The sequence below is a fragment of the Coenobita brevimanus genome, chromosome 94 (assembly GCF_032717465.1).
Source record: "Coenobita brevimanus isolate Jiangsu-jjx chromosome 94, ASM3271746v2, whole genome shotgun sequence".
Classification (NCBI taxonomy): domain Eukaryota; kingdom Metazoa; phylum Arthropoda; class Malacostraca; order Decapoda; family Coenobitidae; genus Coenobita; species Coenobita brevimanus.
The window spans coordinates 22,008,432-22,022,423 of NC_137047.1; the positions used below are offsets into that span (position 1 = coordinate 22,008,432).

At 40.8% G+C, this 13,992-nt stretch overlaps 1 protein-coding gene across 1 annotated transcript in view; it reads left to right on the plus strand.

Annotated features, from left to right (window-relative positions):
- LOC145412852 (pyridine nucleotide-disulfide oxidoreductase domain-containing protein 2-like) overlaps nt 1-13,992 on the plus strand; it is a 276,097-nt gene that overhangs the window by 217,573 nt on the left and 44,532 nt on the right. Inside the window, exon 13 of the mRNA XM_080282652.1 lies at nt 8,238-8,345. Within this exon, the coding sequence (XP_080138778.1) occupies nt 8,238-8,345 (108 nt within the window). The remainder of the gene's footprint in view (nt 1-8,237; nt 8,346-13,992) is intronic.

Consider the following 13,992-nt stretch of genomic DNA (forward strand, 5'->3'; position numbering starts at 1 on the left):
GGCTAAGGAAGAAGTAGACAGCAGTACATCAAGTGAGTGGATGATGGTCGCCACCACCTACCACTACCACCTTTCTTTACGGGAATCGAAACCTTGTTCTCAGTCACGGACCAGGACCTTCCTCCTCTTTGTCCATGGGGTTTCTAGAGGAGACATGATTATGCTATATAAATGCATATCAGGGAAGGAGAAAATAGACATAAATGATTACAGAACCTATGGGGATGCATCAGCAAGAGGACACTGCAAAAAACCGCATTAAAAGAGAGGCGATTCCCAGATAGAGCAATTGATCAGTGGACAGTACAAGCTTGACTCATTCCTGTAAAGATACAATTAGGTAAGAACACACACACAGGATGTCATCAGTGGCGGAGCTCCATGCAGATCGTGGGAAAATAATGTTAAATCAGTGGCGAAAAGGATGTATGCCTGTTGTGAACATGCAAATTAAATGTCTAAGTGGTGGTTCCATCCCATTTGAGTGAAAATAAGCTGGAGGTGTCAGTCAGATAAAAGTAAAACACAGTGACGGGTTTAAATTTTGTATGATTGCTCCATGACGGAAGAACCAGTCCATTGTTTACATCCAGTGATACTGAGTTCGTGGGGTTCTCCAATGAAGACCAAAACAACGGAAGTATCAAATTGAACCAAACAAGAGTAGCAAATGTCGAGAAAATGGCTGAGAAGAATGCCCAGGAATTAAAACAGGTATGGGCAATAATTAATGAATAACAAGAACAAACCTCAGAACAAAAGAGGGAGATAAATTAGTTGAGAAATAAGTTAGAGAGTGTCAGCTCACACAATTTTGACCAGGAGAGAAATGTGTCTGAATTAAAAGCAAGTAATGAATCATCTACAAGTGAAATAAAACAGCTTAAATGGGAAAATAAGAGGCTGCAGGAGGAAAGAGACAGGAGGAAATGTAAAACTTAACAGGCATGAATCTAAAACTAAGATGCATGAGGAACATATCAAGGAAATCCAAGAACACCACAAAGGGTGGAAGAACACTCAACAGGAGATAAAATAAGTCTCAAGGAGATTTTATTACAACAGAGGAAGGAAAACCAGGAAAAGGTAGAGAAAGAAATGACGAAGGTACTAAAAAGTAAAGAATCACTTGTCAGAGATGCAGCAGACAAGAAAAAATGCATGATTATCTCAGGTTTGAAAGAAAAAATGATGTCAGTGAGGTCAGAAAGAGAAAAGGAAGAACTGAGAAGGGTAAAGGAAATAGTATCAATGGTTATGGAAAGAAATGATGAAGCCCAAGAGGAGGTCGAAGAAGTGTTTAGGCTGGGAAAATACATGGAGGGAGGGGCATGGCCGCCTAAAGTAAAATTTCAGTCTCAGGTCACAGTAAATGAAATAATCAAGAATTGGAAACTAGCAAATAAGAAGGGAAAGAATATCTGGATAAGGAGGGATGCAAATGAGGAAGAGAGAGCTAAAATAAAGAAATTGTTATAGAAGCTAAGGAAAATAACAAGCAGAGAACGGAGGAATAGAAGACAGAGTTCTACTGGAGAGTTATGAATAAGAAATTGAGGAAGTGGTACTGTAAGAGAGAGGGAGAGAGAAGGACATAATAAAAAAGCAATGGAAAAAGAATGAAAGTGGCATATGCAAATATTGATGGTCTAGTCTCAGCAAGGCTAGAAGTAGACGATTTCTTGAGGGTAAATGAGCGAGGCATTATATTCTTTGTAGAGACCAAGCTAAGAGAGGATATTAAAATCCAAATGGGAGATGGGAAATACAGACTGTGGCAAAGAGATAGAAAAGAAAAAATGGGAGGAGTGATGATAGCAGTGAAAAACAGCCTAGCCTAAATGTGGATAGTGTGGAACTGAGAGGTGTTGCTGAGGCATTGTACATGGTAATAGAAACCAGAGGGAAAGGCAAGAGAGACATTGCAGTAGCATATGTCCCTCCTAAGACAAGGGCATGGAATGAGGAGGAACATCAGGAGATATTGTCGGACATGGTTAGATACCTACAGAAAGTGATTGAGAAAAGCAACAACATAATCCTGATGGGGGAGTTTAATTGTAAAGAGGTAAACTGAGAGGGGTGGGACTCAGGAAGTAGTAAAGTTTCTTGGGGTCAGTATACTGTTAAATATAGCAATGGACAATGGAATGACCCAGTGGGTCAAAGAAGAGACAAGATTTAGAGGTGATGACACACCAGCAAGACTAGATTTAATTCTAACCAAAGAACCTGATGCAACTAAATCTCTGAAATATCTGTGTCCTACAGGAAAAAGTGATCATGTAGTGATAGAGTTCCAAATGATAGAAGGAAACTGGGAGACAAGAGATGAGCTAGACAGGCATGCAATATACAACTTTGGGAAAGCAAACTTTACAGGACTAAGAAAATTTTTTGAAGAAGCGGATTGGCGAGAATTCAGGGAAGCAAAAGAAATACAGAAGAAGTGGGATATCTTTCTAGATTTCAATAATACGGGTGTGGAAAAGAATGCACCAAAAGTTAGTGGGAAAGAGAACTGGAGAAATGACTGGTTCAGCAAAAAGTGTATGATAGCAAAAAAAGAAAGGGATAAGGCATGGAACAAATGGAGAAAGAGACCTAATGATAGAACAAAGGAAGAATATAATAGAACTAGAAATGAATGTACAAGAATACATATTGAGGAAGAAAGAAACTTCAAAAAAGGTACCTTATAGCTGACAAATGTAAGGAAGAACTTAAATTGTTTTACAGGTTGTTAATGGCAAATTGAAACAAAAGGAAGGGATCAGTAAGCTGAAAGTAGAAGGAAATTTCCATAAAGATGTAGTTATGCAAGCTGAAATAATGAACAAATGCTTCCAATCAGTCGTCTCTAGAGAAAGTGATTTTATGGAGGAGGGAGTGACTAGAAATGTAGTGTTGAAAGATATAAAAGTTTAAGTGCAAGAAGTATACAGATTAATGGAGACTCAAGATGTGAGGAAGGCCCCAGGACCAGACTGGATCTCTAATTGGATACTAAAGGAATGCAGAGAACAACTGGTGGATAAGATTCACTGTTTAACTAGGTGTTCCCAGGAAGAAAGGAAAGTGCCCTGGGAATGGAAGAGGACCAGTGTCTTACCAATATATAAAGGAGGGAACATGGAAGAATCCCTGCATTATAGACCAGTGTCTCTGACCAACATGATCACAAAATTGTGCGAGAGAATCTTGAAGGACAGGTGGATAAAAGGTCTGGAGGGGATGGACATTTTGGCAGAAAGTCAGTTTGGATTCAGAAGTGGAAGGTCATGTGTTTCCAACTTGTTGAGCTTCTACTCAAGGGCGATAAATGTGCTACAGGAGAGAGATAGTTGGGTGGATTATGTGTATTTTGATTTGGAGATAGCCTTTGGCAACTAATGTGGAAATTGGAACACATAGGAGGACTGAAGGGGAACCTCATAGAGTGGATGAGAGAGTTCTTGAGAGACAGACAAATAAGGACAGTAATAAAAGACAGGATGTCTAGATGGAGGGAAGTAATAAGTGGAGTTCCACAGGGCTTGGTGTTAGTGCCCATAATGTTCCTGCTTTACATAAACAATATAGTAGATGGAATGAACAGTTATGCAAGTCTGTTTGCTGACAGTGCAAAGATCATGAGGAGAGTAGAAGTTGAAGAAGACTGTAAAATGCTGAAGGAAGATCTGAATAGGATTCAGGATTAGAACCAGATGTAGGAAATGAAATTCAGTACAAAGAAATGTAAAATATTGGAAATGGGTAAAAGTACCAAGAGACCATCATTGAATTATTTGATGGGTAATGAACTAATCACAAAAGCAAGAAAGAGAAGGCCTTGGGAGTGCTGGTCCAGGATCATATGTCACCTGAAAAACGCATTAACAAGATAGAGGGATGTATAATCTCTTGACTAACGTACGAGTAGCATTTCATTGCATGGATGAGGATATGGTGAAAAAATTGATAGTGGCTATGATCCGCCCTAGGTTGGAACATGCAGCAGTAATGTGGTCCCCACATTAAAAGAAAGATGTAAACAAGCTCAAGAGAATACAATGAACAGCAACCAAGATGATCGCTAGCCTGGCAGATCTGTTGTGCAGAAAGAGGCTAGAAAAGCTGGATCTGCCTTCCATAGAAGAAAGGAGAGAGAGGGGCGAAATGATTGCAGCGTTCAGGGCCATGATGGAAGTAGATAATATTGACAAAAGAGATCTGTTTGTATGGGATGGGAGAGTAACAAGAGGACACAGAATTGATAAATCCAAGTTGCTGAAGGATATCAGGAAATATAGTTTTCCATATAGATGGATAGACCTGTGGAATAGCTTGGACAGAGAGATTGTCCAGCCTGTAAACTTAATGAGTTCAGAGCGGAATTTGAGTTATTGAGAAGCAGAGATGAGACCCCATGAGCATAGCTCATTTCCTGTTTATCACAGCTAGGTAAATACAACTAGGTACACACACACACACACACACACACACACACACACACACACACACACACACACACACACACACACACACACACACACATTTGCATTCCATCATAATAACCTTGATCTTAAAATTTACGGATTCCAACTTACAATATGCTCAAAATATAAAACATTTATTCAACATGTCAAGGCCAAGCAAGCATGGCTCTTCTTCTCTCTGTTGTGTCAGTAAATTTGTTCAGAACCGCCTTCAGATCAGAATTATCAATTTTCCTTGAATGAACACTCAGACACATTGTTTGGTTTAGCCGGTTGTGAGTCATTGCGCTCCTCAAGTAAGTTTTGAGGTGCCTCATAGTGCTGAAAGCACACTCACTGATTGCATTTGATGCAGGCATTACCAAACAAAACTGAGTGAGCTGCACCACTTGGCTCATCAGACTACGATGCCCATCAGAAAGACAGTGACAATAGTCAACTACATCACTCAGACAGGGGTTAAAATCTGAACAAGTCTCTTGGTAGGAAACAGCAAAACTGCCAAGTTGAGTCCTCATCTGTATGAAGTCAAGAGAACTGTAATTTTCCTCTAGTGCTTTCATGTGCCCCTCCCAACATTGTCCAACTGCTCCCTTTATCAGGGTTTGCTCAAGGTTCATGTACGGTTAGTAGTCTGGTTGATCAAACCTATCTACAGTGGGTGACACGACATTGTCGATGGCTGCAAAATACTGACAACAATGAAGCTTGGCTGGACACTGTAGATGATGAGGTTCTGAACTTTGATCAAATCGAACAGGTCGATGTGTACGCCGGGGTAGTCTAGGCTCAGTTTCAGCTAGATCACAACAGTGAGCTTCCCTGGTTATCTTCTCATACGGCTGTTGAACTTGTTCATTAGTGGATAGGCTACGGAGAGTACAAACCTCCAGCCTTGCAATTTCCTGTGTATCTGTAGCACATAGCTGTGGACTCTGTGGTGTAGCACTGAGGTTATCCAAGTGATCAAGCACCAGCATGGACAGGTGAAGGCCATACAAGAAATGAAATCTGTCCATATTCTTAGACACTCCATCAGCTCAAGCTCGTACAGTATCTCCGAATCGCTCATGTTCTTAGAGTCTTAACACCATTCGAGCATATCTTGGATAGTTTGATAGTTCTTTGCTATTGAATGTAAGGCTCTGACAGTCCAGATTGTGGGACACAGGAGCTTCATCTTAGTGCTGTTCTCCCAAATGTCGAGAGGAAAGTTGAGATTTCCGATTTTCAACTCATTTTTTCTTTAAGACTGCCTTATGTTTAAGGAGAACATTTTTTCAGTTTCGTGAGTTTATATGCATCTCCATGGGTTTCCTTCATCACAGGGACAGTCTTTACTGTGTTGCCCACTGCAAGATTCAATACATGACAGTAACAGTGTGTGTGAAGACAATGTGGTGCAGTTTTCTTGAGAATGACGGCCACTCCATGCTTGCTGCCTGTTATTGTAGCGCAGCCATTATAACATTGTCCGCTAGCCTGGTCCAAGGGCAGGACAAGTCTCAGTAGCACATATTTTATAGCAGACACGATGGTTTCAGCATTTGCCTGTTCTAATGGAGTGAGTCCAATTAAGTCCTCAGCAAATTCCATATCTTTGGTAACCCATCAGGTGCATATCACAAGCTGCTGTGTGTTGCTAATATCTGTAGTCTCATTGGCAGGTACACTGTAACAGCCAGTTGCTGCAATGTCCGCAGGAATATTAAGGAGAATTTTAATTGCTAGCAGCTTGAGAATTTCATTCTGGGCTTGAGTACGCATGTGGCTATTATAACTTTGGCTGATCCACTTCTGTAGGACAGGGTCATCTTTTGATCTAAGGATCGCAGGCAAATAAATATTGCTAACCTTTTCATCACTATCTCTCCTGAGTGCAAGACCTTGTTTCCCCGGGAAAGTTTTGTTCTCCAGGATTTTCATCAGACAGCAAGAGTTCTCGGCATTCTGAGTAGCTGCTGCATGATTTAGTTGCTCATCTACATGGACTGGTTTCATCAAGACTTCAGTTGCATGACGATGGGTGGCACTTGTAGCGTGGGCCTGAAACTTCTCAATTGTCTTCTTCCAGTATGAGAACTCCTTTTTGATGAACAGATTGTCCTTCTTGGGAGTCACAGTGAATGTGCCCCTGCTGTCAGCCAACACACAGGTATACCACAGTACTGTGTCACTTGCCTCCTGGTAGTGCAGAAACTTAGATTGTTCAAACCACAGTGAATTAAAGGATCTCTTCTGGGTCCTAAATAGTCACTTGGCGAATTTGAAGTTCTATAGCTGGTTAGGTTTATCTGGAAAGACTCTACCTGAAGGTCCTGATAAGGTCCCTGCAACATCATGCACTGCGATATCCATCTTACTTATTTCCTCGGCATTGTCTGAAAATTCATCGGCATGTTTAGGAGTGTTATTGCCGTGATCAGAAGGAGCAACATTGGTGTTTTCATCGGCTTTATCAGTAGGGTGTCCTTCAGGAAGAATCATGTTGTCCTCATTTTCAGATTGGCCATCTTGTTTGAGTTTACTCACGATAAACTTTTCAACATGCTTTTTCTCTTTCGTTCCATTGTAGAACAGAAGAATGTCATTGTCGGCAGGAGAGTCAATATTTGCAGTAGAAAAAAAACGTTCAAAAGCACTTTTTTTGTGAATAAGCACATTGATTTTGTAGGTATTTGGCATAAGCAGAACTGTTGCAAAAGTACTAACGTTAAAAGATGAGACCATCCATCTCATAGTCTGTAGATTGAGTTACAGTAACAACAAAACACAGAAACATAATTATAAACATAGTTGAGAGAAAATAAACTCACAGGCCAGAAGGCAACAGAGAGCCATCGACAACACTTGGTGAATGACAAGAACTGCATTGCCACACAACATAAACATTGAATAACATCATAACACTACCACGGTGTATCTCAGATAGTTGTGCCAACAAGATTTATCATAATATTCGACATATAGCATCACATTTTACTTACAAGCTTGATCGATTTCATGAGTTGTTATTGAACCCTCAGTCTTAGTTGAAGTTTTGACAAATTAATACTGTATACAGAAAACATTGGGGGGGCTACAGCCCCCTGGCTCCCCCAGAAATTACTGCTCTGATACATGTTAATTGTTTTTGTTACAACCCCAGGCTCATTTATACTTCCAGCCATTGGGAAACCTGAGGCTGTTCCTTGCCTATTCCCATTCTGGGGTTCACTGAAGGGAAGCATAGTACAGAGATCCTCGTGTTAATGGACGTTGATTGACTAGATATTGGATTTAATGGACACTACAAAGGCCACTGAATTTCTTTCAGTTATTACAAACTGTGTCCATGAAATGGAGCGCAGTGGGTCTCAGTAAATATATTTCCTACCCTTTCTATTCCGACCTGGTCTAAAATTGCCCTCTCCCCATCATGACTGCTGAGTTGTAAGAACAGACTATAGTAATATTGTACTGGACTAGTCATGAGGAGCCATGACAGGTATGTGAAATAAGCAACGAAAGGACAAAATTATAGACCAGGTTCATGTAAAATGGGTATAGTTTTCATTTATAGTACCAGAATGTGCTATTGTACTTATCTGTTTTCAAATTTGTGTGGGGGGACCATTGGAGATATTGGACTATTGGCATTTTCGGATCAGGCTTCCCCCCAAATAGTCTGTTATAGTGAGGGTCTACATCATTTTGATTGTTTGGATTAATTGAGCAAAATGCTTTTTAGGTATGATATAATTGAATTTTATATTCTAGATCTTCAGTATTGTGGAGGAGTATGCACCTGGCTTCAAAGAAAGCATTGTTGGTTATGAAGTGCTTCCACCACCAGACCTCGAGAAAGTGTTTGGACTTACTGGAGGGGTGAGTTTTTAATTATTATTTATCCTTAAACCTCAAGAGATGACTTTCCAGTTTTCTTGTGGTAAATGTTAGATGATTTTACTTGCCATTGGGGAAACTCTCGATATAACCCTTAACCGTTAAGGATGACTTATCTGTTATACTCTGGTTAATGCCTATGATATGTATACAGAGAAACGCCATGACAGGAATGGACCTTTTTACTAATGAAGGAACAGCATTTCACATACTCACATACGCTTGGTAGTGTAGTACATCCAGCCCATCTGTAAGTTGTAAGAACAAGGACATTGCTGGCTCACCCAGAAACATCACATTTGAGACAATCGAGCCTCCCTTCGCATCGCACACTGCAGCCAGCCAGTGTAATGGTACGGAAGTTTAATAAATTAATCACTGTCCTGACAGCATTGGCCACTGAAGTACTGGAACTCCTCTTGCCTAGTGGGCTATGTGGGCTTTTATGCACCTTTTTACACATAGTGCATGGAATATAAAACACATTATTTTCTTTTTTTTTTAATTTCAGTCCCTAAGAAGTGGATAATTGTTTCAACTTATTGTGTCCCAGTGGCAAAACCAGAATGAAATGTAATAGTAGTGGTGCATGTACCAAAGGTTGGAAACCCCAGCTTTAGTGTAACCAAACAAGTGGTTGTTGTTTTGCCCTGGGCTATCTGGCCAAGCAAACCCATCAGCCACAGGTAAGCAGGTAAGCAAGTACAGTACACTGTATAGGGATCCATTGCCCCCGTGTAGCATACAGAAGCTTACCAAGACCAGACCAGGACCCACAGCATGGTGCTGGGAAATATAGAAAGGCTTGGCCCCTGGTTGGAGATGCCACAGCTGCTCCACCTAAGGTGTATAGTGCCACCGCTTGTAGGCTCTTTGTCAATGTCTCCAAATTAGCTGTGATATCAAGAAACTCTGAATATACAGTGCTGCATATATATATATATATATATATATATATATATATATATATATTTATATATATATACAGTAATCACTCTAATACCCGGATGCCCAATATCCGAACATCCCCACTATCCGGACATAAGAATGTTTCATACTGTACTTTTTTCCATACTATACTTACCTCATTTCACTCTTTAATGTCCTTTATTGATGTGAATAGGGTGTTAGGAGCTAGGCATGTGCAGTAGGAAGGTGTTTTTCTGAGTTAGGCTAGGTTTGGGTCCATAAGTACCAGTCCAGGAGCCAGTCACCAGAATGTTTATTATTGTATGAACCTACTTCTAAACCCTCATTTTATGTTTCTTTTGCATTTATTTCAGTCATTTATGTGCCTTATTGGTGTGATTTGGGTGTTAAATAGGTGCTATGCATGTCCAGAGGGAGTTGTATAGGTGTTTCTCTGAGTTAGGGTCCATAAGTACAAGTCCATAAGCTGGGGCCCAATATCCGGACAGAACCAATATCCGGACCTACCTATGGCTCTATTACGTCGGATAGTGGAGTGATTACTGTATATATATATATATATATATTGTTACGGAACAGAGAAAGATAATGTACACTTTAAGTGAGAATACGAAGAGTCACTACTGTCCCGTAAAGTTCCAGGTTCAAAACAAAAGAGTTAGGTAAAATTACAAGTTAAAGTTTAATGCTTAAATTAACAACAAAACATTCAGGACTCATAAGGATAATGTAATGGCAAATAAACAGGTTAAATATATGGTTAACTGCAATAGCCTCTATTAACACGAAATTAGCAAGAGTAAATTTATCTAAGTCAGCCCTGATGAAATGAGATACCAGATAATACTCAGTGAATGCCAGATAAATAATTACAGATACAAACTATTATCAAAAATGACTGACATAAAGATCCATACATGAATTACAAAAACTTCACTAAGCCTACAAATTAAACTTATGCTATACAGTACAAGAAAAAATGCAACAACAGTTATACTCAAATTACACACAGCTGCTAGATGGTTGGAGACTTCTTGAGCACTCCCAATAATAATATCTGTACAGGGGAGGACAGAGATGTGAACAAAATGAGGAGCAGATCTAAGTGGCAATGATGCAGAGACTGAGCTCATTATACAGGGGCCAGGAGAGCTTGATACAACTTGTAATGAGGACGCGCAAATGAAGCCATGGGGACAAAGAGATGACAACCCCGCAAAGTATAACAGAGATGTCGACTTACTCTACTATAACGGTAGAAGGGGGGACTGAGGCAGAACACGCTCGTGATCAAACATGCAGCAACTGTGCGTTAAAATTACACAAAGGATGATGAAATCATAGGCTATGTAACACCTCCCCACAAAGAAAAAGAAATTTATAAAGGAAATTTCTTATTACTCTAAAACAATCTGTCTAAAGTCTAGATAAGCAATCTGCAATAACATTCTCTTTCCCCTTGACATGTTGTATGTTTAATGAATACTCCTGAAGAAGTAGACTCCATCTTGTCAATCTCTGATTTTTATCTTTAAACTTACTAAGGAATTTCAGTGGGTTATGATCGGTATAAATGACTATGGGGTCAAAACCAGAACACAAATAAAATGAAAAATGCTGTAAACCCAAAATCAAGGCCAAAAGCTCTTTCTCAATAGTTGAGTAGTTCTTTTGAGGTGGAGTGAACTTCTTACTGTAATAAGATACAGGATGTTCAATACCCTGATCATCCTCTTGCAGCAAAACAGCCCCAGCTCCTGTATCACTTGCATCAACAGCCATCTTAAAAGGCTTAGCAAAATTTGGAGTAGCGAGCACTGGCTGACTTAATAGAATAGCTTTAAGTTTGTTGAAAGAGGATTCACAGTTATCGGTCCAGACAAATTCAACTCCCTTTTTCAGTAGGTCTGTAAGTGGTGATACAAGAATAGAAAAGTTAAGAACAAATCTCCTGTAATAACCTACCATTCCCAAAAATCTTTGTAGCTCTTTCCTACTTTTAGGTCTGGGAAGATCACTTATAACCTGAACCTTAGCTCCTGGTGGTGCAACATGTCCATCACCAATTACATACCCAAGGTACTGAACTTTAGCTTGAACAAACTCACACTTTGATAAATTAGCTACAAGATTAGCATGAACTAAACGGTCAAGAAATTTACTGACATGGCATAGGTGATCTTTCCAGTTGTCTGAAGATTAATACATCATCAATATAAACAACACACCCTGCCAAACCCTCTGTTACAACATTCATGAGCTTCTGAAATGTGGCTGGTGCATTCTTCATACCATACGGCATTACAGAACATGCAAAAGCCTTTCCTAGTGTTACAAAACATGAGATCTCCCTAGCACGTTCAGTCATAGGTACTTGCCAGTATCCCTTTAACAAATCAAACTTACTTATGTACCTAGCCTTTCCGATCTTGTCTATGCAATCTTCTACACGAGGGAGAGGGTAAGTGTCTGTTTTAGTTATCTGATTAACACGTCTGTAGTCGATGCAAAGCCGCTGTGACCCACCTGGCTTAGGGACTAGAGTGACAGGAGAACTCCACTCGCTCTGACAGGGCTCAATCATCTTGTGGTCCAACAGGTAGCCAAGCTCCTTCTGGATGAGAGGAACTTTCACTGGGTTCACACAGTAAGGAGGCAATTTAATTGGCTTTGCGTCTCCAACATCGACATCATGCATCAACACGGTGGTTCTTCCTGGAGTGGCACGGAACACTTGCGGGTACTCCTGCAGTAATGCCGAAAACTCCTGCCTTTCCTTGGGTGGTAGATGAGAAAGCTTAGTCTGGAGATCATTCATGATATCAGGATTCTTCCCCAAACTATCACTCAGGCTCATACTGCATGGGAGAGCTTCACTTGCAGACTCGGGTGGAACAGCTACAGTGCAGACTGGATTATTTTCATCCCGCTTGTGATATAACTTTAGCATGTTGATGTGACATAGTTGCTTGCTCTTTCTACGATCTGGTGTGGCGATGACATAGCTGACATCACTGAGTTTCTTCTCCACGAAATAAGGGCCACTAAACTTGGCTTGAAGAGGTTGCCCATGAACTGGTAGCAGAATCAAAACCTGATCTCCTGGCTGAAAGTGGCGTAACCTGGACTTCTTGTCATACCAAGTCTTCATCTTCTCCTGAGCAGCTCCTAAATTCTCTCTCGCCAGCTGTAAAGCAGTGGACAGCCGTTCTTTGAACTTCATCACATACTCCAGCAGGTTGACGTCATCTTCCTCCGACAGCCAGCATTCCTTGAGTAGCTTAAGGGGTCCTCTTACTTCATGGCCAAACAGTAGTTCAAAAGGTGAGAAGCCCAGTGATTCATTTGGAGATTCTCTTGCAGCAAACACAACGAATGGAAGACCTTTATCCCAGTCTTTCTGATGTTCCAAACAGTATTTCTTGAGCATCGATTTGAGTGTTTGATGATATCTCTCCAACGCTCCTTGGGTCTGGGGATGGTAAGCTGAAGACGTGATCTGGGTGATGCCCAACTCTTTCAGAGACTGTTTGAAAACGTTTGACATGAAATTACTTCCCCGGTCTGACTGTACCTCCTTGGGCAGACCAAACTTTGTGAAGAACCCTAGCATTTCCTTAACCACGTTCTTTGCTGAGATGTTTCTAAGTGGAATGGCTTCAGGATAACGAGTAGCCATATCAATCATGGTCAACACATAAGAAAATCCTGAAGAAGTCTTAGGAAGAGGGCCCACAATATCCACCAACACACGGGTGAAAGGCGCCTCAAAAGGAGGAATGGTAACTAGAGGTGCAACCTTTTCGGTCTGATTACACTTCCCCACAACTTGACAGGTGTGACAAGACTTACAATACCAGGAAACATCCCTGAAGATACCTGGCCAGTAGAAGTGTTTCAAAATGCGTGCCACAGTCTTCCTCACTCCAAGGTGTCCTGCCAAACTGGAATCATGAGCCACTCTAATGATATCCTGCCTACAAACACGAGGGATGACAACTTGATGTACAACCTCCCATTCACAGTCGGCTGATGCTGTTGGGGGTCTCCACTTCCTCATAAGTACTCCTGACTTTACATAATAACAAGTAGAAGCACCGGCTGACTCTTCTTCTCTGTAAGCAGAGTTAGCTAGACCTTTCAACTCAGGGTCAGCAACCTGCAACTCAACCAACTCTTGACGAGACAAATTATCAACACTACGGGGTACTGCCTCATCTGGTGAGTGGTCCAAATTAGCAAGAAAAGTGTCAGCTAGGATAACATCATCATCATCATTATCCTCTAAATCACCAGTAACTTTAGACTTAGCCCTAGTGACAGCACATGCAGGGAACACATCAGGGACGTCACAATCCTGGGACGCAGCCACTGGCTCACTAGACAACTGAGGAGCTGGACACACTTGACTTCCACCAATATCATTTCCAAGTAAGAAAGTTACACCTGACATTGGGAGTGTCTCAACCAACCCAACCATAACGGAACCATTAACAAAACCAGACTCTAAATTCACTCTGCACAGAGGGACAGAGAAGTAATTATTCCCTACACCTTGTAAGATTACAGTTTCATCAGAGGAATTAACATTAGAGCCTAGAACACTGGTCAGCATAAGAGATTGGCAAGCACCTGTATCACGATATATTTGAACTGATTTCCTGTCATTACTGTCCAGAGGACTGACAAAACCATCAGA